Source organism: Mesoplodon mirus (assembly GCF_964341445.2).
Source record: "Mesoplodon mirus genome assembly, chromosome: 18".
NCBI lineage: Eukaryota > Metazoa > Chordata > Mammalia > Artiodactyla > Ziphiidae > Mesoplodon > Mesoplodon mirus.
In genome coordinates, this window is record NC_138994.1 from 46,083,368 (window position 1) to 46,107,630 (window position 24,263).

At 45.5% G+C, this 24,263-nt stretch overlaps 2 protein-coding genes across 8 annotated transcripts in view; one reads left to right on the forward strand and one right to left on the reverse strand.

Annotated features, from left to right (window-relative positions):
* Positions 1-1,953, forward strand: part of MYH10 (myosin heavy chain 10) — a 138,658-nt gene extending 136,705 nt beyond the window's left edge. For all 5 annotated transcript variants that reach the window (XM_082604528.1, XM_082604529.1, XM_082604532.1 and 2 more), the window contains exon 41: positions 373-1,953. In XM_082604528.1, coding sequence (XP_082460654.1) covers positions 373-517 — 145 coding nt within the window. In that variant the 3' untranslated portion in view covers positions 518-1,953. The remainder of the gene's footprint in view (positions 1-372) is intronic.
* A 7,682-nt stretch (positions 1,954-9,635) lies between these two features.
* NDEL1 (nudE neurodevelopment protein 1 like 1) overlaps positions 9,636-24,263 on the reverse strand; it is a 35,416-nt gene continuing 20,788 nt past the window's right edge. Inside the window, exons 7-10 of one of the 3 annotated variants that reach the window (XM_082604535.1) lie at positions 23,858-23,949; positions 18,249-18,400; positions 14,334-14,368; positions 9,636-10,885 (exon numbers count right to left, since the gene is read on the reverse strand). In XM_082604535.1, the coding sequence (XP_082460661.1) occupies positions 10,878-10,885; positions 14,334-14,368; positions 18,249-18,400; positions 23,858-23,949 (287 nt within the window). In that variant the 3' untranslated portion in view covers positions 9,636-10,877. Of the gene's footprint in view, positions 10,886-14,291; positions 14,369-18,248; positions 18,401-23,857; positions 23,950-24,263 lie in introns of all 3 variants that reach the window. The other 2 variants (XM_082604534.1, XM_082604533.1) reach the window with 2 other exon arrangements.

Genomic DNA, 24,263 nt, shown 5'->3' on the forward strand with positions numbered 1-24,263 from the left:
GAGCTAAGAATGGTGTTTACATTTATAAAGGCTGTAAAAAGACAAGAGTGTGCAACAGAGACCTTAGGTGGCCCACAAAGCCTAAAATAGAGCATTTATTCTCCACCCTTTGGGGAGAGGCTGGCCCATGGTGAGCAGGTGGCGCTCTCCTCAGTGTGTCCATCACAGAGCAGGGGATTGAGTCCAGCCACCCCCAGGGCTCCGGGGCCCTCCCAGGACGATGTTCTGCAGGCGGGTGTGGGAGAGGTGGGAAAGCACGGAGCCGGAGCCGTTCCTGATCTGCCCACAAGGAGGCTGAGTCATCAGGTGGTTGAACGACTTGCCAGCCACGTGCTGTTGCGGTCGTGCCCACACGCTTTCTTTGCTCTCCAGGCGAGGAGGCCCGATCAGCTTCTCTGCCAGCCGATCTGGCCGGCGCCAGCTGCACATCGAGGGCGCTTCCCTGGAGCTGTCGGATGACGACACAGAAAGTAAGACCAGTGACGTCAATGAGACACAGCCACCCCAGTCTGAGTAGATCCGAGGAAGCCGGGGGAGGCGATACCGAGGGACACGCAGGAAGTCACCCAGCGCCCCGGCAGATCTGGGGGACTGGCGAACCGCATGACTCCTTCCTGAGAGATCAACTGTGTCTTAAGGACTTGCAGCCTGCACAACTGTCTCCTGCTTCAGATTTAGATACAGTTGCTCCCCTTTTTATATATATACACAAAACCTACACATATTAAACAGATCGTCTCACCATTGCATCTATTTTCCATATATCCATCAAGAGACCATTTTATAATACATGTTAAGAAGAGAACCCTTTTTCAAACGAACTCTAGACCCCGTTGCCGGTCGCTGGGGCAGCCCCGGGGTTGCTGCCCAGTCGCTCTGCATGCTCTGTCGTACGGACAGCTACCTTAACCTTAGTTCTGTGTTCATGTGGCCCCTGCCTCCTCCGCCACGTCAAGTCTCTTAGAACGTTGTGGAACCTAAACTGCACTTGTAACTCTCATTTCCTTCAAATAATGATCAACACTATTTCAGTGAGCAAACTGTGAAAGGGGCTTTGGAGAGATTAGGAGGGGTGGGTTGGAAGGGGGGAAGCGGCATCCGTGGGGGGGTGGCCATGCCCACCTCCCTCGAGTCGTGGTGTGCCCCCATCTCTTCACGTGAACTGTCCTCGGCCCGGTCTGTGCATAGGAAGAACAGCGAACACCACCCAGCTGAGGCCCCGGGGGCAGCCATCACAGTGACTTCAGGAGGGCCTCCTGAGGCCCCGGAGCAGAAGCTCGGGGGATACCCTCCCTCGCCAGCCAGGCTCTCATGCTGACCTTGCAAATTCAGTCGCTGCTTTGAGCCCAAAATGGGAATATTGGTTTTGTGTCCGAGACTTGTTCCAAGTTTGTTGGTGAGGTTGACAGAACCTCGAGAAGAGATGCCACCTGCCTGAATGTTGACATGCCAGTGGATGTGACTCCTTTTTGATTTCTCCTTTCCCCTCCCCCTTGGGACAGTGTTACAGTGAACATTTAGCATTCTGTTTTTGGTTGATAGTTAATCAAACTGACATTACAGAAAGTGCCTTAGACACTACAGTACTAAGACAATGTTAAATATATTATTTGCCTCTGTAACAATCTAATGTATTAAGTTTTGACTGTGCTTCATATATCATGTACCTCTCTAGTCAAAGTGGTATTATAAACATTCAGTGACAATGAATCAGTGTTAATTATAAATCCTTGATCCTCTGCAACATGCTTGAAAACACAAACCTTTTGGGTTAAAAGCTTTAACATCTGTTAGGAAGAATTTGTCATGTGGGTTTGGAATCTTTGATTTTTCCCCTTTATGAATTGTACTGGCTGTTGACCACCAGACACCTGACTGCAAATATCTTTTCTTGTATTCCCATATTTCTAGACAATGATTTTTGTAAGACAATAAATTTATTCATTATAGATATTTACGCCTGCTCTATTTACTTGGAGGAAAAAGCACCCGTTGAGAATAAACAGACCTCAATAAACAATAATCATGTGAATGTGAAATCTGTTTTCTTACCTTTTCTGTTCGCGATTTCCCACCTGTGGTCTGATTGGAGGTTGGAAGCTACAGAGAGTTTAAATGCTGACAGCCAGGCTGCTTTTATCTGAGGGCACTGCACTCGCAGAAACTGTCGGACAACGGGCTAATTCTCTGGGCAATCTTGGCGACAGATCCTGTTCTCACCGACGGCCTCCGTGTGTAGCTGCATCAGGAAGGAAAGGGCTGCTGGAGCCCCAGCTGTTAATGGAGAAGGGAGCAATCCAGGGCTGCAGGATGAAGCCTTGAGGAGGGTTTCCGGTCACCAACCAGTGAAGCTCATTACTGGATTAAGAGGTCCGAGACATTTCAGACTACATTTCCAGGCAGGATGCACATTAAACATGCTTTTGGGAGGATTCAGCAACGAGCTCCAAGGGCACCTGTGAGCCAGTTAGGACAGGCCAGAGAGAAATACTAGGGGAACACAAGCATGTAGAGAATGCTGGGGGGTTTTCCATGATATGCTCAGCTTAGGCTGGTTCTGGTAGTCTGAACTATATACCTAGGCTGCTTGGCAGTTGTGGGGATGTGAAAAATGGGCAAAAGTGCTCCCTTTCTCCTGTGTCACTACCATAGGGAAAAAAAGGTGAGTTGCACTTACCGTGTCTCAGGTGTGTTCTCACCCCTGCATTCAATATCTCAGTCCAGGGGTTTGTGGAATTCAGAGGCTTGTTTTTCTCAAAAAGAATCCTTCCCTGCTGGATGGTTTAAGCGGTGTTAATGTCACACTGTTTCCCAACTACTCAGCCCATCAGGAGAAACATATAATCTACATGAACAGATTTCCAATCCATGATTCCAAAAAGATGCTAACTAGCAAGGACCTTTCTTCACTAAACAGACCACCACCATCATAGCCTAAGGTAGTTCGTGAAGCATTCGCGGGGCATTTAAAGCACAAGGAAGATAGCTGATGGGAGCCAGGCTCTGCGTGTCAAAGACAAAGTAACAGGCCAGCTCCCATCCCACAGGTGTATGGTCCATCGTGAGGAAGGGCTCAGGCAAGACGTGGGAAAGCCTTAGCCTTTTGTGGAAATGAAGTTTAGATGCGCTCTGCTGGGGTTTTAACTCTGTCACATACATTTTAAATGTTCTGTCTGCCCTTGCCACACCATAGTTGCTGCTTTTTTTTTTTTTTTTTTTTTTTTTTTTCTCCAGTACGCGGGCCTCTCACTGTTGTGGCCTCTCACGTTTCAGAGCCGCTCCGTGGCACGTGGGATCTTCCTGGACCGGGGCACGAACCCGTGTCCCCTGCATCGGCAGGCAAACTCTCAACCACTGCGCCACCAGGGAAGCCCGACCGTAGGCACTTTAATTACAGTTAATGTTGTCTTTGGAAACTGGCATCATGTCATTATACCTTTATAGTGTTTCATATTAGATTTCTGAAAAGAATTGTATGATTTGCTAGATTCCCAAATGATAGGTGGCTAACACGAGGAAGTAGACTGCCTGGCTGGTCCTGACCGTGCACAGGACGTAGCATTCTTGCAAATGCTCAGACTTTGGGAAAGCTCTTGGTGAAGATCTTGTCCCTCCCAGAGCGACTGGGAAGCTTTTGTGGATGGGGACTCGCCTCGGGTCTCAGCCACGGGCTTCACCCACCACTCTAGGGGGAGCGGAGCCATGTCTCCACTTTCTAAAGATTCCAGCCTATGGCCTGCTGTGACTTGATTTTTTGTTTGTTTGTTTTTAGGGGCAGGGCAGGAAATGGTGGTTCCTAGCGTCAGACAACTGTGAGCTCTTTTTCCACAGTCTTGACAGACATGTCTATTGTCATAGCAACGTTGGCATCAGGAGGAAGGGGCCGGCCATGGGTCAGTGATACCCAGAGCCATAGGGAGGGCCGGTTGTAAGAAATCAGTCTTCCAGCTCATTTCATCTTCATTGAGGTTTCCAGGGATGGGGAAGATTGGTGACAGAAGGAAATGTGATAGGGCACTCGTCTTTCTGATATCAGAATACCCAGGACAGTCAGGCTAGGAACAGATGTGTTATCCATACCAAAGTAATTTAAAAGAATTTCCTAGAATGTCTGTATTAAAAAGAGCAGCAATTAGGGCTTCCCTGGTGGCACAGTGGTTGATCGTCCGCCTGCCGATGCAGGGGACACAGGTTCGTGCCCCGGTCCGGGAAGATCCCACATGCCGCGGAGCGGCTGGGCCCGTGAGCCATGGCCGCTGAGCCTGCACGTCCGGAGCCTGTGCTCCACAGCAGGAGAGGCCACAACAGTGAGAGGCCCGCATACCGCAAAAAAAAAAAAAAAAAAAAGTGCCTACATACCATATGCACGAAGTATGAACACATCCTTCACCCCTAACACCAAGACTACAAATTCGTGTTTGATGAATGACAGCAGTGAGGTCTGTTTATTTTTTTCAAAGTCACCAATAATGGAATCCGTCCCCGCTAACTGGATGTCATGAAGCCTTATTCAAGATGTAACGTGACATAATCAGACTATTAAACACTGGGTCTGAGACATCCAAGCAGAGCGCTGGCTCCTTCAAAGGAAGCTAAGATGCTCCTCTTCTCACATGTGTAAGCTCATGCATCTCATAATCACTTTCAGGAGGTGGCAGCTGTCATGTGGTTGTGTGACTGCTGGTACGGTCAATAAAGCCCAGCGGCAGATCTTGTAGAATAAGTATCAGCAGTTTTGAGTAAAATTCCGGAGTCAGCAGTAGAATATGCTTTTCAGAAGTTCCGTAGCACCAGTGCTCACCACAGAGTAGAGGAAGACACGGCTTGGGAAAATGGACAAGGACAACTCTGGGTCAAAGTGCAGTTCAGGACACTGGAATCACAATGAAGTTTTAGGAGTACCTCTCACATTTTCCTTTTTGTGTATGAATTAAGTGTGATATGATGAAAGTCTGCATAAAGAAGTCTTTTAGACTTTCAATAAATACAAAGTCTAAACGATAGGCGTTTTCATAGTTCCAGCTGGCACATTTTTCTTACTGGTTTACAAAATAAAGGTGTGTCTTATAATTGCTGGCGTTTGAGAGTCCATGAAATATAGAACTCTCCTCACTAGGCCGGTGCTGGGGTGGAACCTGGGGAAATCTGCATTTTAAAATTTCCCCAAGTATGACTCAGCCCAGTCACCTGGCAGGTCAGGGAGCCCCCTGCTTTGTGCTACTTGGTCAACTCTCAGAACTACTCAGCACAAGTCTTTAGGCCAACTGGGGCAGTGAAAGAAAATCAGTCTTGTTACTTCAATTTTTAAAAAATTTGAGCAACTGGGCTTCCCTGGTGGCGCAGTGGTTGGGAGTCCGCCTGCCGATGCAGGGGACATGGGTTCGTGCCCTGGTCTGGGAGGATCCCGCATGCCGCGGAGCGGCTTGGCCCATGAGCCACGGCCGTTGAGCCTGCGTGTCCGGAGCCTGTGCTCCGCAGCGGGAGAGGCCACAACAGTGAGAGGCCCACATACCGCAAAAAAAAAAAAAAAAAATTTGAGCAACTTTACAGGAAAATTTAGAACCCACAAACAGTAAACTATTTTCATCTTTTCATTTCACTTCTGATTTTTTTTTATAAAGCTGCAATTGCATGTTCATCTATTTTGTGTCCTCTTCTCACTGATCATTTCCATTCCCATGGATTAGCACGACTGCACACTTACATTTCAGTGGCTCTGTGGTCTTTTGTTCAGCTAATAAGTCATCCCAACCATTCCATTCCCCTGCCATCAGACATTTCTATTAGTACTGTTGAGACTGATTTTGTTTGTTCTTACTACCATAGATGAAGAGCTGTTACAGCTTATCACATTGTTAGGTTGAGTCAAGACTTACAGAGGGTAATTTAGTGACACCAATATATAAAAGTGTACCTAGTCCCCTAAATTCTAGGTGACAGCAGGATTTGCTGGGGAGGGTAGGCAGTTAAAGCACTCACCTTTTTTGGAACCAAAAAACAGTGCTTCATAGCTCCATCTACTGACAAGGCTCTGAGCCTCACACAGACGTCGCTGTTGATCCACACACAGAAAACTTGCCCAGTCCTGCCAGCCCAGCACCCTCATTCCCAGGCCTCCACCTGCATATCATGACCCAGGCAGGAGGTCCATATTTCAATGGGGGCAGCAAACTTGATACCGGATTAGAAAACACCCCACAGGTAGACAAGTGAAACATCTGTTCAGTTTCCAAACACTAATATAACTCCTGTGGGTGCAGGCAGGCAGCAGGATAAAGCATGACTCCAAATCATAACCCCATGTGGCATAAAAACACCAGCACCATAAGCGTCGCTCTGTTTTCAAATTTGCCTCTTCACATGCACTATCTTATAAAAGAAGTCTGTTACATTAATATTTACTAGAGATTGTTTTTCCTTAAAATTTAAAAAGGGCTACTGTATTCCCATATATCATATTTTTAAGTCATGGGACCAGTTGTTAGATAAGATGCTCTAAGTCACAGGAAGATGATTTGCAAAGATGCCTCCTGCCCCCGCTCCCATTTTTAGAAAAGAATTCAGTAACACATTCAAATTTTAAAGGCCAAGCTAGTGCTCTCAATTTGTTTCAAACTTTGAGGCAAATATAGAGAGAAAAACAACCCATGAAGTAAAAGTCAGAATGTAGAAAAGGCTTATCTTAGCATCCTCTAGGCAAACAGTGCGGACAACTGACAGCCTGGACCCAACCCCCCTCAGGCCCTGTTCCCAACAGCGGCCAGGCTAGCTATTCTCGGTGTCGGCCAGGCAGGAGAGACCTGGCTACAGGCTGCCCAAAGCCACTGCCGCACCCCAGGTCATGTCCCCTTCCCCAGAGGTGCCAGCTTCCACCTTGGCTCTCAGGAGATGCTAATGGCGTCTCCAAGACAGCTTCTGAGAGAAACAGTCTACACACAACAGACAGGATTGGGAGAGGAGGGTGGATGAGCCGCATTCCTCCTGCTGCAAAGGCTGTGCCGCCTTCGTGCACATCACTTCCAAGCATTCAAAATCACCTCACCTCCTGAGGCATGAGACAGAGTCAAGGCCAGTGAGGCCTCGAGTCTGACAAGATGGTGAAGACAGCAGAAAAACACTGGGCTCCTTTCCAAACCTGGCTCTTCCGTGAACCAGCTGTGTGAGCTTAGGCCAGTCACCTAAACCCTGGGCCCGCCTTCCCGTCTGGAGACCGAGGCAAAACCAGCTCATCCTGCACCCAGGTCACTGTATCTAGTTGCCACTTGCCTACTTGTGACTCAACACCCCAGCTGTGGCTTCTGGCTCCTCACTGAGTTGGTGGGGTATCGCTTCTGGCCACTCAGCTGGCTCCTATTTTATGTAGGAAGACGTTTCAGGAGCAAGGGGATGGGAATGGGTGGTGAGATGAAAGTATCTGGAGACAAGAAGCTGTCCTTTGCCACCTGGAAAATCAGCCCCCTCCACACAGGGGAGAACATGTGGACCCAGCTCAGGGGCAGCTCATTCCTGAAGGTTTCAGTGTGAGCCACGCAAACCTGGCAATCAAGCAGCCCTAGGAAGAGAACCCACTCAGAGGATCTTTAGCTACACAGGCAAGCAGTTAGTAGAACTTTCATACCAGGAAGCAAATGCTCTACTTGAGCAAGTACAAAGCAGCATCTTGAACCAGATACAGAGGGTCACTGACTTACAATGGTTTAAGATTTTTTTTGATTCTACCATGATGCAAAAGCGATACACTCAATAGAAACCATGCTTTGAATTTTAGATTTTAATCTTCTCCCAGGCTAACAATATGCAGCCCGATCCTCTCTCACAATGCTGGACAGGGCAGTGCCCGGTCAGGCACACAATCACGAGAGTCAACAACAGATACAATTACAACCATTCTGCACCCAGACGACCGTTTGGTTTTTCACTTTCAGTACACTATTCAATCAATTAGATGAGATAGTCAACACTTAATTATCAAATAGGCTTTGTGTTAGATGATTTTGCCCAACTGTTGGTTAATGTCTAAGCGTTCTGAACATGTTTAAGGTGGGCGAGGCTAAGTTACGATGTGCAGTAGGCTAAGTGTATTAAACGCATTTTCAGTTTACAATGAGTGGGTTTACAGGGACGTAATCCCTCTGTAAGTGGAGGAAGATCTGGAATCTACAGAGAAAGCTGAAAGAGGCTTGGGGAATCAACCAGCTTCCTCAGGGGGTCATATGCCAAGGGCTGCTGCAGCTATCAAAAACCAAAACTATGTGGGAGTCCCCTCCTGAAGGGGCAAGAAGCCCAGCAGCATACTCTGTACTTTCACGGGCCTGGCCTGCGCTCTCCTGGACCCAAAGCAGTGGTGACATCAGTGAATAACACATGGGCCCCTGCAGCCAGGGCCCTACTCCCAGCCACTGCCTGAATAACAACTGGTGAGATGATCCCAGGGGTGTGCAGCTGGAGAGGAAGTGAGAAATCGCTGGGGAGCCAAGGAAAAGGATTGAAGCTCCAGAACTCATCCTTACTTTAACCAGAGTAGCTCTGTTTGTTATGTTTTAGATTTGGGGTTCCTGCATAAACAAAGAGGTCTGCTAAACGTTGAAACCTCTGATCTAATCCAACCCTTCCAATGATGGCTGGGAAAGAAGCTGGGAGTCTGCCCATCAGTAAGAGACCTGGAGTTTTCTTTTCAACTGTTTGGCCAGCAGAGCTGGGCACAGCACACACACACCAGGACAAGCGTCTCTCGTGAGTCAACTTATGACGAAATCTCCAGGAACAACTAACAGAAGCTATTCCTGCCTGCATACTGACAGACAGAAGAAAAAACGTTTCATGTATCCTACCTTAATGTTTCTTATTCACTTAGGAACTGGATTCACTTACTTTTCATTTACATATAGTCTTAAAACTACAAACTACTCCATTTATGCTCTTTGTTATAAGCAGTGCTCAGAATCGGACACATTTGTACAGATGCCCCAGTTAACTTGTTCCTCAAGTCTAGTGACCCTGTCTCTTGCTACTAAACATCTGGCACCTTCTCTCAAGGGATGAGGAGAGAAGCCCGGATCCAAGTAACCTCTAATCCCAGAACACCAGCACGTGTCACGAACGGCAGCCCAGCAGGAGGACCAGCTCCTGGATCCATCGCGGTTACTCCAAGACTTAGCAAGCTGCCTCCCTCAAAGTGCAGGTCCTTCCTCCCAGATTTCCACATGGGGCCAGGGCTATTCTCAGGCTGCTCCTGGAAATCACAGCTAAGAGCAGAAACCAGCACCAAGAATCAGCACGAGGAATACATAAGCCACAAGGATGTATTGTACAACACAGGGAACACAGCCGGTACTCTGTAGTAACTATTAATGGGATATAACCTTTAAAAACTGTGAATCGCTATATTGTATACCTGTAACTTGTGTAAAATTGGACATCAACTATACTTCAATTTTTTAAAAAATAAGTAAAAAACAATCAGCATGAGAATGCCTGTTCACACATCCTGAGGCCGCCTGAATTTTCTTTGCCTTATTCCACAGCTGCTGTCCATCCCCATGTCCCATGTCACAGAAGTGACATTTGAACCTGGCTTTGCAACTCCAGCTCCTCTCTCCCAGGATAGCAGAAACCCAATAAAGCAACCTCAATCCTTTTTCTTTTTTTTCTGTGAAATTTATTGTTTCCACATTAAAAGATTTTTTTGAGGGGGAGTATTTTTTTTAACCACATGATGATCCTACACAGCTGCCCAGGGTAGGACACCATCATAAGTCTTTAACATGCCATATGAGTTCTGAATAAATAAAAGCTACAAAGCCCAAGTTATATACAAATATCTTAGGCAATAATGTTTACAAACCTATGTACAATAAAACAAATGTAAACAGTAAATGCAGCATGAGAGTAATCAAAGGATGCACAGGGACAACCACTTATGGTCAGTCTGCCCCCAGGAGCTGGCACCAGCCGGCCCCTGGAATCAGGCCACTCAACCCTTCCTAACACAACTGGACAGGCCCTCTGAAAACAAAACAAAAACACTCTGAAGGTGTCACTTAACTGAAGGACCAGAGAGCTGGCGAGGAGGTTGCCACCACCCCCTGCCCCGAGTCTCAGGCACACGGAGGAGGAGGAGACGGCAGGGGCACAGCCCTGCGCGTGCCCAGGTCCCAGAAGCTCCTGCCACCTGGGCTCAGACAGGCATTTTGCTGCTCTGGGAGGGTAGTCTATGGAATGATAACTGCTAAAGTAAAACCAGAAGGTGCAGAAAATGTTCCCTAATTCAGTGACCTTCCTGACTCTTTGCCAGCAACAGGCCCAAACCGTGGGGGGTGGAGGTGGGGGACACATGATCCATGAGCACTGGAGATGCCTGGGTGGGAGCTCAGGAGGAGAGCGCACGTCGACCTGATTTGGGGGAGAACCTCTAGAAGATCTGCAATGTCCTAAACATAACTAAATCCTATCAGTACAGCAGGGAGGGGGCTATGAGGCAGGTGTGATGAATGGGTACTTCCGCATCCAGTGACCAAGTAATACGTGTATGTATCACCTTGTGACCCACAAAAGTGCAATCATGTGAAACCAACGGCACTACGGCGAGAAGAGAAAACAGCCAGTATTGATGTCGCGCAGAGTCCTGGGGCTGGGCAGGGCCCAGCAGCCGCCACTGCATGCAGCCTGCCCTCTGCCGGCCGTGGGGAGGCAGACGGAGGGGCACGAGCTGGGCCCGGGCACCGAGGGGTGAGGCGTGGGTGTCCTGGGTTGTTGCCGGAGGGCGGGAGCCCCGACCTGGAGGCCGGGCTCTCACACACTGAGAGGCAGCATACCCGGTGCCGACGACGGGCGCGAGGAACCCAGACCGGGAGGAGGAGAAGCTGGGTCAAAGCCGTTTACTGCCCTGTGGGGGTGGCCAGAGCAGAGAAGGGAAGAGAAAAAGAGACTGTCATTTAAAATCACTTGACACACAGCGAAATTCATTTGCTCTCTACAACGATTCCTCTTCCCGGCCTAGAGCAGAATCCTGATGGCCCAGGGGAGAGAGCTGCCTAGAGAGCATGAGCTGGTGAGAGACTTGAGAAGCCCGTGGTCCTGGGGGTGATGAGACTACTGCTCCCTTCTCGGCAACTTCATCACACTGGCTGTGGCAGCCACAGCCCTGACTGATTGCCCAACAGAGCAGGTTAAACGTCTACCAGTAGGAAACTACCTAAATAAATAAGGGTACAAACCAACAATGAAATATCATACAGCCATTAAAAACACATTCCAGAGTTCTTAACAGCACGGAAAATATTCCGAATGTAATTAACGCTAGGTGGAAAAAGCATCAGGTTACCAAACTGGATATGCTCCATAATATGAAGGCAAAAAAGTGAGTAGTATATATTCTGGACTACAGCCCCTTATACAGCTAGACATTACCATCCAGAGCTAAATCTAGAATGTGTGGACACACACACACACTCCCACATATACTACAGAAGGAAAATGTAACAATAGTTACTCTTCTTCCCTCTGAGTTGTGGGTAAATTTTATTTACTACTTTATACTTTTCTGTTGTTTTCCAGATCTCCTACAATGTACAGGAACATCTTAAATAAGGGGTAGAAAAATAACTCTTTTAAATTGTTCAGCAAGCAAAGCCAGATGGGCTGGCTTCTCTGCCACCTTGTGAGACACCAGCCCCGCCCAGTACAAGCGCCTGCAGCCAGGACCCAGCCCCGCCCCAGCCCCAGCGCCCAGCAGCACAGCCTCAGGAAGCAATGAGGGAGTGAGTGCAAGGCCTGCAGCACCTCTCAGGACACCACTGCAGCCCTTCCATACTGACAAACTTCCTAGGAAAATGTGTCCCACTCACAACTTGGGAGATGCCGCCAAGCGCAAGGGGCCGGACTGCCCCACACGTGCCCACCACTGTCCCCACTGGCCTACTCATCAGAGGGGCCCAGGGAGTTGAATACAGACTCATGGACAGAGGTTCTCTTAAAAAAACAAAACACAGACACATATTCCCCACCAAGAGCAAGATGATGGTTTCATACACTGAAGAGGTGAGGGCAACCTCCTGGAGAAACAGGCATGAAAAGAGACTTGACTAATGACCCTTGACTACTTTGAAAAACAGTTAACATCTGAAGAAACTAACCTGCATATAGATTTTGAGTTGGAAATCAGGCTACCCACACAGGCCAGGAGCAACAGAAGAGGCTCTGACCAGTGCAATCTCTCCCTGTTGTCCATTTTTCCACCTCAGTGATGCACAATCAAGATTTTCTCTTTTCTCTTTGGGCTGGGGAGGTCTGATATTTGAGCTTCATCACATTTGAAAACTTTAAATCATCCCTCTCCATCCTCCAAGGCTGTATGCCTTTGCCTCTTCTGGGGACAGAGCCCCTTCTGTTGCTCTTGGCCTGTATGCCATCCTATATGCCATTGCAGCCCTCACATAATAAGCCATTTGTCTGTCATTTGTCTGCCTGGTCCCAGAGCCCTGATGCCTGCCTCTCCTAGAACCTCAAGGAGAACTAACTAGGCAACCCTCACAAACAGCTTCAGCTTTACACGTGTGAACATCAGATTCCCAGCTGCACAGAGCATGGCAGCAGGCAGGGCTACAGACAGTCCCCAAAACTCGGCAGAAAGGGAGCACTGCTGGGTGCCGAGAAGAACCTGGCACCTGTTCCACAGGGCGTGCAAAAGCAGCAAACGTGAGGATGGCTCCACATGCAGGGTCAGGACTGAGATTCCTGCATTTTCAGGAATGGACCTTTAAGGAATGTTAAGTTCATCCCCATTGTTATACTGCCAAGGAAACAAAAGCAGGAGAAGGTCCAGCCATTCACCTGAGTGCACCCTGTGAGCTTGTCAATGGGGAGCTGGGCCCACAACCTGCCTCCAGATGCCCAGGCCATTATTCTTCCTCAGTTTCCTCCTGGCCCAGGGACACCTGACAGGCTCCAGTGAGCAAGCACGTTGATGCTCCCACTGCAGGTTGCTCTAATGGGAAAAATAAGCAGTGCAATCCAAAATATAAAGGGAAAACAAGAAACTAGATAAAGTAGCTTCTCTGTGTGGACAGAAAAGGGAATTCTGGATTTGAAAGTTCGATGGGAGAGAGAGAGAATAACAATCCACCAGGGTCTTACCTACCACCTCTCTTTGAGTCAAGAATTAGTAGCTAAAAGACCAGGAGAAAGGAGAAAGCTGAACCTAGAGGCAGAATTATCAGTCTGGTGAGGTCCCTTGAGGGAACCGTAAACTGTGCAATGAGGAAAGGTTTCCAGGAAAAGAAACACCTCCATACTCACCACATTTGGTTTTAGGGAGCAGCAAAAGAGCCGAAGGGCAATGTCCCAGTGGACAACACAGGACTGAATGGAGAAAGAATGGGCAGGGATGGAGATACAGATCTGGGAATCATCTATGTAAAAAAGGTTCCAGAAGCTATAAAATTTCCTGATCATACCACAAAAATCTAGTTTAAGAGTCTGAAAAATAGAGAATCCAGCTAAGACAAAGAACTAAGGTCGGCTGTAAATGGCAACAGAAGAAGTGAAAGAGGGAAAAGAACCAACGCATGTTTAGAAGCTGGTGAGGAGGATAATAAATTTAACACAATATAGATAAAGCATGGGGACTAAATCTGTCAAAGCAAGGACAGGTACACCTGAGAGGGCAGGAAAGAAAAGGAAGAGACTGGGCTAGAGCTAATTCAGGAGAGCAGGCAGACACACTCCAGACCCCAGTCTTCCAGTTATATGGATAAATGGAAGCTCAGCACAGCACCAGTCCTTGGCCCAGGCTCTGCAAACTGAAATTTACATTCCTCAAAAGGAAGGCAGCCCTTATACATGTCCCCATCTACCATTCCAGTGTCCTGAGGGAACACAAGCGTGAGCACAGAGAAGAGTCCCCACACAGCAAGGATCCAATATCATTAGTGCTGCTTTGAGAAAACAGAAGACACTGGGTAACAGGAAGCACCCCAGGCCCGTGGAGGCAGTCAAATGCGGGTCCCAGGGCCTGGCAGTGGCCCCCAATCCCCGCCCCCCAGACGGCTGGCGTCATCTCTACCACACTCCCACCTGTAACAGGAGTACCATCAGAGCACTTCACAACCACCCCAGGACCACTACAGCTAACTTGTTTTTGTTTTGCACAGCTGAACCAATAATAATGGTGCACAGTCAAATCAAACAGGAACTTGAAAGCTCACTCATGGGCTGGAAGTTGGTTAAAGCAGTCAGCCCCATGCAGTTAGTAAAACCAGTTTGTTAATGTTAACTTGTCTTCCACCACACACCATGATTAAGAATGAAAGAGCACAGCAAACAAGTTCAGTTACCCATGAACAACGTGGGAAATATGACTTTTTCTTGCCTAGTAAAAGAAAGGAAAAAATATTAAACAGTAATACAAATACTATTTTCACACCATGCCCTAAAATTAGTCTACGTTCACCTACACCCAACCCAAAAGAAATCAGACTGGCTTACAAAATTAGGACAAGTGATACGTAAGAAGCTAAATAAAAGCTATGGATAAAAAAAGAACATTTTTGAGAGAACTCAAGTGACTGCACTGCACGTGAACTGGTGTCCTTTTGGATGAGTGATATGAACGGCTGGTAGTGGTTGGAGGAAACAGCAACAACAGGGAAGTAGGCCCAGCAACCCGCATTTTAGGGACTGAAGTGATCACAGACTAGATAAAATCCTGACTCCAAGAAGCCCTCAACTAACCAGAACTTACAAAATATTTTCAAATCCCATAAAGCAATACATAACAATAAGGCTTTATGTTTACGTGGTAAGGCGCTGCTTCATCTCAAGATTCTGAGGGAAAGAGAGGCATGGACATATATACGCTACCAAACGTAAGGTAGATAGATAGTGGGAAGCAGCCGCAGAGCACAGGGAGATCAGCTCGGTGCTTTGTGACCGCCTGGAGGGGTGGGATGGGGAGGGTGGGAGGGAGGGAGATGCATGAGGGAAGGGATGTGGGAACAGATGTATATGTATGACTGATTCACTTTGTTATAAAGCAGAAACTAATAAAAAAATTAAAAAAAAAAAAAGATTCTGAGGGAAGCAGGAGCACACAGTGTATACACGTACATTCAATACGTGCACGCACATGCAAACAACTTTGGCAAACTCTCCCAAACAGTAACAGTGATACAGACAGACTCCTTAGGAGTGAGGGGCAGCAGGCAAGTTTTAGAGCCAAAGGCTTGTTTTCAATGGAGAAAGCTTCTTCTCATGCTGAAACTACAAGCCACACTTCTACAAGAACTGTCATTTATGCTTTTAACCAGCCAGGTCTACTAATGGAGCTGGGAGTGGGGCTATTTACCCCTTCCTTTTGCAGCAGGTATATGCCATCATGGTTTTTATCTAGTCACCAGGTGAGCAGGAAGGAAGGCCAGAGGTAAAAAGCCAGGCAGGCCAAAAGGAAGCCAGAATCAAAGCAAAGCAGCAAGGAAGTAAGAACATAGCAAAACCCACACAAGAGTTATCCTCAGGAAGATGGCAAATACAAACGTAACTCGAGCAATAATAGGTTAATATTTGAGTGTGCATATACAATCCATTTACCATATAAACTAAACACTTGAGAAAAAGCCAATCCACAAAACCATATTTCATTCTTAACAGAAAGAATACAATTAAAAATTTGTTCTATTTAAACCAAAACTAAACATTATCTGTAACTAGTTCTACTGAGAAGCATATTTCCAGATTCAGTTCAGGACATAAAGCCTATACCTACACCTAGGATGCTCCTCAAGGGACAGGGTCTCCGTCACAGTGCCCAGGGCGCCCTCCTCATTCCAGGTTACACTGAATCCTCCGCCATCTACCTAAGACTGGGTTCCTCTCTGGGAAATCACTGCCCTGTTGCTCTGCATCAGGGGTCAAGTAGAAGCCAGACTCTAAGGAAGACAGAGCAGTGAGGCGGAACTGATAATGTTATCCCTCCTTCATCGTGACTGTTCTAAGGATTTTTTATCGCAAAGGCATCTGCCCAACCAATCCATTTATGGTTTGCCTGTTCTCACATCATAAGATTCCCAAGGGGGCTTCCCTGGTGGCGCAGTGGTTGAGAGTCCGCCTGCCAATGCAGGGGACACGGGTTCGAGCCCCGGTCCGGGAAGATCCCACGTGCCGCGGAGCGGCTGGGCCTGTGAGCCATGGCCGCTGAGCCTGCGCTTCCAGGGCCTGTGCTCCGCAATGGGAGAGGCCACAACAGTGAGAGGCCCGCGTACCGCAAAAAAAAAAAAAAAAAAAAGATTCCCAAGGCCCATGAGAAATATGATTCCAGATAGACAAATAACTACTCTATTGGAGGGAATTATAAGTTGCAGGAAAAACAATTAGGCATGACTTCCAACACTCATGAAGACTCCCCCATAACCTCCCCTGTACTGTTTTGGGGAAACGCCATCTCTAATGTAAAAATATCTACCTACTTATTCCACTTATCATTATAGTATAAAAATGACACTCCTCAAGGTTGCCTGGAACTCCTAAACATGAGGAATATTAATTTTATTCTTACCACCACTGAGGAGCCCCAACGGTTGGAATAAAGTTCTGATTTATATGTTGATACTTTAGAATGTGCTTTTAATGAAATGTGTATAAAGAAAGCCCTGATTTATATATTATTTTAGAATGTGCTCCTTAATGAAATACATATACTTCAAGGTAGAATTCTCTTAAGGGAGAGAGAAAAACCAGAACACTCCACTCCACAAGGATGAACAAAAAGCTTTTTAGAGTGGACTATGTATCAAATCAGGGCCTCCACAAATGTGCCACCGTCACTGAGGAAAGCAGAAAATACAAGTTCCTTTAAGAAGTTGTGAAGATTTCTATATTGCTTTCACAGAACAAGGACAAGCTGCCTCTATGACTCAAAGCAGAGACAGTGGCAAGGGACCACTGGTGCCTCAGTTGTTGCTCCACTACCAGCTACCTTAAGTCACACAGTCAGCATCTCAGACCATAGGTCCTAACCAGTTACCTAGACTAAGGCACACCCGTATAAGAGTACACCCATGCAGCATTTTGTTGGGTTTTTTTTTTTTTTAATTGAGTAGAACAATATGCACTGACACGGAAAGATACTGGCAATGTAAGTCACCACAGGCATATCGCAGAGCAGTATTTAAAGTATCCCAGGGACTTCCCTGGTGGCACAGTGGTTAAGAATCCGTCTGCTGGGCTTCGCTGGTGGCGCAGTGGTTAAGAATCCGCCTGCCAATGCAGGGGACATGGGTTCGAGACCTGGTCCGGGAAGATCCCACGTGCTGCGGGCAACTAAGCCCATGCGCCACAACTACTGAGCCTGCGCTCTAGAGCCCGCGAGCCACAACTACTGAGCCTGCATGCCACAACTACTGAAGCCCACACACCTAGAGCCCATGCTCTTCAACAAGAGAAGCCACCGCAGTGAGAAGCCCGCGCACCACAACAAAGAGTAGCCCCCGCTCGCCGCAACTAGAGGAAGCCCGCACGCAGCAATGAAGACCCAACACAGCCAAAAATAAATTAATTAATTAATTAAATAAAATAAAGTAGCCCTTAAGTTTTTAAAAGTGTATAGCAGATGCATAAAAATATGATTTTACATGCCTAGGAATAACTATAAGGATGCAAAAACAGTGTGAAAATGGAAAACACTTTTTACTTTATATATTCTGTACCAACTGACATATTTTTTGTATTAAGGATGTACCACTGCTTTAATCTTACAACAATTTTTTTTAATTCTCAATTCCCCAAAAAACATCTTCACATCATACAAAACTTGTATCTCCTAAACTGTACTTGATCCAGTGGTTTTATATTTTTCTAAAATCTTCAGACGGAAGGTTTGTTGAAGAGTTCACACATACATGATCATCATCATGTTCTCTTCTACTCATAACAAATATTTGCCAAGAAAGTCTACTAGCCTGCAAGCACCTTGAGCACAAGGACCGTATCATAGTCATCTTTAATCCCCAGAGCCTAACACAGCTGCCTTTCAAGAGTCTGCTTCCCAGGACAGAAGCTTCAGAGTCAGGGTTCCCAGGGCAACAGACTCCATGGGGACTAGAAGACGACAGACTTCATGTCCCCTAAGATCTCAATGATAACGCTTCAGGTAGGTTTATCAAACTGAGTTCATCTTTTCAAAGTTCAACATGCTCACTTAATAATGGGCAACTTCACTACCCAAAAAATTAACGTTTAGAATTTCCAAGACTTACCCTTTGTCGAAGAAAGACGTGTGCCCTGATCGAGAGAACTTCGTGCCGTTGCTATTCATCACCCCACAGTTAACATTACCTGAAGTATAGGATTTTCGTGATGCTTGGTCCTTTGCAAAATTCCTGCAAGCTGCTAATTTGGATTCTAAAGCCTACAAAAGGAAGAAGGAATGATTTGGTTGTCAAAACAGTAGCTGCACATAAAAATTTGCATTTCAAACCATTTCTATTTCAAGACTCAAATCTTCTCTCAGTTGATAATGCTGGCTGTTTAAGCCATATCAATCACCTAATAGAAAGAGGGAATATTTATGCTGACTCCCTTTCTAATGAACTCAGAATATATACTTCTCTCAGTGTTACTGAGGGATACAGATATAATCCTCACCTTACAACTAAGAAAAATGTGGCACAGTATACAGAGATGGATCCCAGGTCTCTTGGCCCTATCCACTGTTTCTTTCTAAGTTGTGGACTGTTAGTTTGCTAGTTGGGTGTGTGCGTGTGTGTGTTTTGGGAGCAAGCATTTTAAAGAATGCAAAAACATCACTTGAAAATTTTTTAAAGCAGCCAATCCTTTCTTTAGGGCTTCAGGTTAGTCGTTTCTACTGTATCAGACTGGATAAGTTCATTTACAACACCTCACATGAAGTTAAATGTTATTCTACTTCTGAGAGCACACTGTAAAACGTCTAATACCCTTCGTCTAATACCCTTCGTCTATAATTAAATAATTCACCTGAAAATGACACCAGCCCATTAGCATTTACCTCTAAACTGAGTGCCTGCTTAGCACCTGTCACCACAACACCTGGTCAGTGCCAGGCTCTACAAACCAACAGATGACATGAAGAGAACAGAAGTTTCTCATCAATTTCCATCGCTCACAAATATCACCAACTCCCCCTTTCCCGCAAACACTTTACCAAATCATACCCCTCTCCCCGAAAAAAAAAAAAGACAAAAAATAGTCCAATCCTATTATCCATGACACTAAGGAATGTGGAATACATAGATAAATTAAACCCACAGGGACTTCCCTGGTGGCACAGTGGTTAAGAATCCGCCTGCCAATGCAGGGGACGTGGGTTTGAGCCCCAGTCAGGGAAGATCCCACATGCCGTGGAGCAACTGAGCCCGTGCACCACAACTACTGAGCCCACGTGCCACAACTACTGAAGCCCATGTGCCTAGAGTCCGTGCTCCACAAAAAGAGAAGCCACTGCAATGAGAAGCCCATACACCACAATGAGAAGCCTGCGCACTGCAATGAAGAGTAGCCCCCGTCACCGCAACTAGAGAAAGCCCACACGCAGCAACGAAGACCCAACACAGCCAAAAATAAATACATAAAATAAATTTTAAAAAATTAAATCCACAGATAACATATCCCACTCTGAGAATCCACCCCCCATAATTTCAACAACAGCTATTAAGACAGAGAAACAAAAACAGACTGAAACTTCTCTTCTCCTTTCTTAAAACAAAAGTACCATGACCTAGTAAAATAACAACGAAAGAAGGAAGAGAGGTAGTGACCTTGTAGGACAAGCTCTGAATAAGCATTTTTTTCGGCATCTTATTAAATAGACACAGACACAATAAAAATTGAGAGCCACTAATTTCCTATACTCAAGACACTCATTTATTTGTTCTGATATTTGCTGAGAATCTATCATATAACAGGTACAACGTGTGTTTGAGGTGTCGGTGAGACAGCCTAATGCAAGCACTGGGTCTGGCACTCAAAAACAGTGGCCTAGAAATCAAGATTTAGACCATATCCACACCAAGTAGGAGATGAAACTGTGGTTGTGAAGAAGATCAGAAAGGTAAAGACAGAACTCTGAGCAACATCAACACCGAAAGGGTGGGCAGATGAAGACCCAACAAGATGACAAACAGGAATGGGCAGGAAGGCAAGCAGACGTGACACAGTGACACAGCATCAGAAAAGCAGAGGAAAGAAGGCCATTGCAAAAAAATAAGTCAGTGTTGAATGTTTCAAGTAAAATTAGGACAGAACAGCATCCCTTGGATTTGACAGCACTGAGATCATCAGTGAGCAATTTGAGTGGAGTGAGCAGGAAACAGAGCCCAGGCTAGGCTATCTGGGGAGTGTGTATGCCATCAAAAATGCTAACAATAAATGGAGACATGCTTTCAAAAACTTGGCTGGGAAGGGAAAAGAGAAACAGAATGACAGCTAAAGAGAGACGAAGGGTAAAAGGAAAGAATAGCTGCTTTTATGTTTGCTTTTAAGGTTTAAAAAGTGTATAATATGTAATATATAAATATTAGATATAAAGTATAAATAGTAGATATAAAGTATATATATGTAATACATTATACATAAATATTGCATATAAATATCAAAACATATAGTAAAAGTCTGAAGATACAGGAGACATAAAGATGAGAAGGCTGGAAGGAATGAGATCCAAAGCACAGAGGGACAAAATTAACCATGGGAGGAATGTGATACTTTTACCACTGAGATAAAAAGGAAGAGCAGCCACAGAGGTAATAATAGGAGAGTACTCAAAGAAGGTTAAGAGAGGAAAACAAAGTTTAAATAGATGGCCTTGATTTCTCAGTGGAAGAGGATGCAAAGTGGGAATGGGGCTTCCAGGTGAAGTCAGTGGACAAAGTAGTGTGAAAAAGTAGAAAATGAAATATTCATAAAAGTATGCAGGGGCTGGAGGATAACAGCAGATCAAAAACTCTAACGACACCTTAAAGGACAAACTGTCAGCTGAACGTGCAAACAATGCAAGGACTCTAAGTTCAACTTTCGTGCACCATTTCTAAATAAATTACTTAAGGTACTAAAGCAAAACAGGGAACAAAGATGACAACATGGGGTCCAAGAACAGGCAGAACTAACCCAAGAGTATAATGAAGAGAAATTCAAGGCTGACAGCAGTGCAGCAGCCCTAGAAGCATATCAGAGCACTCAGTAAATAAGAAGCCGGAAGGTACAAGATATAGAAAGAAAGTGTATGTTTCTTCCCTCCACAAGAAAACAATGGTAATCAGAAATGCTAAGACTCATGATAACAAAAATATCCAATGATACACAAATTATATATGCATACAAAGGCTGAATGTAATTTTTTTTTTTTTTTTTTTTGCGGTACGCGGGCCTCTCACTGTTGTGGCCTCTCCCGTTGCGGAGCACAGGCTCTGGACTTGCAGGCTCCGGACGTGCAGGCCCAGTGGCCGTGGCTCACGGGCCCAGCCGCTCTGCGGCATGTGGGATCTTCCCGGACTGGGGCATGAAACCGTGTTCCCTGCATCAGCAGGCGGACTCTCAACCACTGCACCACCAGGGAAGCCCTGAATGTAATTTTAAAAAATAAAAATGGTTGAATTTGTTGAAATGACAGGATTTTAGCTTTTTTCTTTTTATTTATTTTATTGTAATCTTGTAAAAATTGTTTTGCAGTGAAAATTTTTAAAAGATGGCCAATTAAAAAAAATGTTAAGAAAAAGACATACATTTCAACTGTGATACAAATATGAAAAAACCTAATATGGTTTTGAGTAAATAATAGGTAAAGAACAAAATGTTTGAAACACCTGTTGAGCAGCACAAGTAAAACAGCCCTAGAGCCCAGCTCCTCCTCTATGATTATTCAGTAAATAATACACATGTAGGCATAATATTTTAGGTGCTGTAGGCTAATTTTCAGAACCAACCAATGGAGAGCTCAAGAAGGGACAGAGACACACACACACAACAGGGAGGTGAGATACAGTCTAATAAATTCAGAAACATAGGTTTAAGCATGTTATTTAAAGTTATAAAAATAACCAACAGAAGAACAAAAAATAAAAAATTAGGAGGATGTAAGTTAAATTCCTCATCTTTTTGCTTAAAGTTAAGATACTGAAAAGCAAGCACATTACTTCAAGTTATAGGTTACAACAAATAGGTTAAACTATTACAACGTAACTCTTACGACAGCTAGGTTAAAGAAATTATGTTAGGAGTAAGGGAAGATTACTCTATGTACTGTATAAATGATTTGTGCACATTACTTTTTTTTTTTTTTTTTTTTCGGTACGCGGGCCTCTCACTGTTGTGGCCTCTCCCGTTGCGGAGCACAGGCTCCGGACGCGCAGGCTCAGCGGCCATGGCTCACGGGCCCAGCCGGTCTGCGGCATGTGGGATCTTCCCGGACCAGGGCACGAACCCGTGCCTGCATCGGCAGGCGGACTCTCAACCACTGCGCCACCAGGGAAGCCCCACATTACTTTTTATAGTAACTTTAAAATGCAGATTTAGAGTTAATCTGATGGTCAGACAATAATTTTATAAGCCAGAAAAAGTAACAAGAAGACCTTCTATCTTGGCCTCCCATTTCTTCTTTATGTAAAGTATAATGCAATTTCTGCTTTTTTCAGAAAGAGTCACACACAAAACATAAATAAGTGAATGGGCAGTGGATAGTGGGAAGTTTCAGGGGTAGATTATTTTTTTTTTTTTTTTTTTTTTTTTTTTTTTTTTTTTTTTTTTTTTTTTTTTTTAGCTGTACGCGGGCCTCTCACTGCTGTGGCCTCTCCCGTTGCGGAGCACAGGCTCCGGACACACAGGCTCCGCGGCCATGGCTCGCGGGCCCAGCCGCTCCGCGGCATGTGGGATCTTCCGGGATCGGGGCACGAACCCGTGTCCCCTGCATCGGCAGGCGGACTCTCAACCACTGCGCCACCAGGGAAGCCCAGGGGTAGATTATTGAAAAGAGAAATAAAAGTCACTGAGGGAAACAGGAAAGAAAACTGACTAATGCTAGAAATGCTAACTTTATAGTGGTTTAAAAATCCACAAGGTCATATAACTGTTTCCTGTGATCTGGATGCAGGAAAGAAATCCAGTTCCTTGACTGATCCAGGCTGCAGGTCTCCTCCATGGCCAAAGAGCCCATGAGTCAACAGTGGCAGAGTAAGCGATCCGTGGATCACAGATGAGTAGGAGCAAAGTGAAAGCAAGAGATAACCGAAAAATCAAAACAAGAGTACTGCTCTCGATAAAGTCAAAGAGTAGGTATTACACAGAGTAAAAAACTGAATAAGCACAAAACCAAGTTTAATATTCCAAAAGCCGAAATGTTCTGGAATACAAGGTTAGAGCCAAGGAGACAGCACTGGGGTTGAGGGGGCCAAGCAGCAGTAAGACGTGTATGACTAAGAGCAGAAATTCATGTCACGAGCCAATGCGGAGGTCTTATGAAGAAAAAGCCCGGGGATGACCAGGAGAACAGCAGGCAGAGCAAAGAAAAGGATCAGAGGGTGGTATAAGACACACAGCCTTAGAGGAAGCAGGAGGAATCACGATGTTTTAGTGATTAGTAACAGCCACGGGGAACATGAAGAAGGCCCAGTGGGAACCTGGGAGCTAAGCGCAGGGACCCTCTACAGAGGCACTGGCAAGGCTGAGCCCTGGAGGTGTTCACAGTCTCAGCTGGTCACTGGATGCTCTTGCTTCTCAGCTTAATTACAGACTTTACCACAGGAAGGTATCCTTTTTTCTTCCCTCACTGCAAATTAAGAAATAATTCATTACCTTGGCAGCTGAAACACCTAGTGATAAATAATTAAAGGCTTACCCCTACTTTCCGTAAGAGGTCCCCCACGATGTTTAGTGCCGATATCCTAGCTGAAGGAGTCAGTGGACTGGTACCAAAGCCGTTTGGTATAGCTAGAGAAAGATAAAAGGTGAGTGATTACTCTTGCAGTTCCCTTTACATTTGGGTTTTGATGTTACAAAGCAGTATACGCTCAATGAAAAATCAATATAGTATTCCAAACTGTGGATAAAGTATAAAGTGGAGATACCACAAATATCTCCATTGGATGTTTAGATTATATCCAATTTTTCATCATTATAAACAATGCTAAAAGGACATATACCCTTAAAACATCTAGACAAGTATTTCTGGAGAAGAGCTTCCTAAAAGTAGAACTGCTGAGTCAGAGGATATGCCCACATTTTCACCTTAATATCCTGCCAAA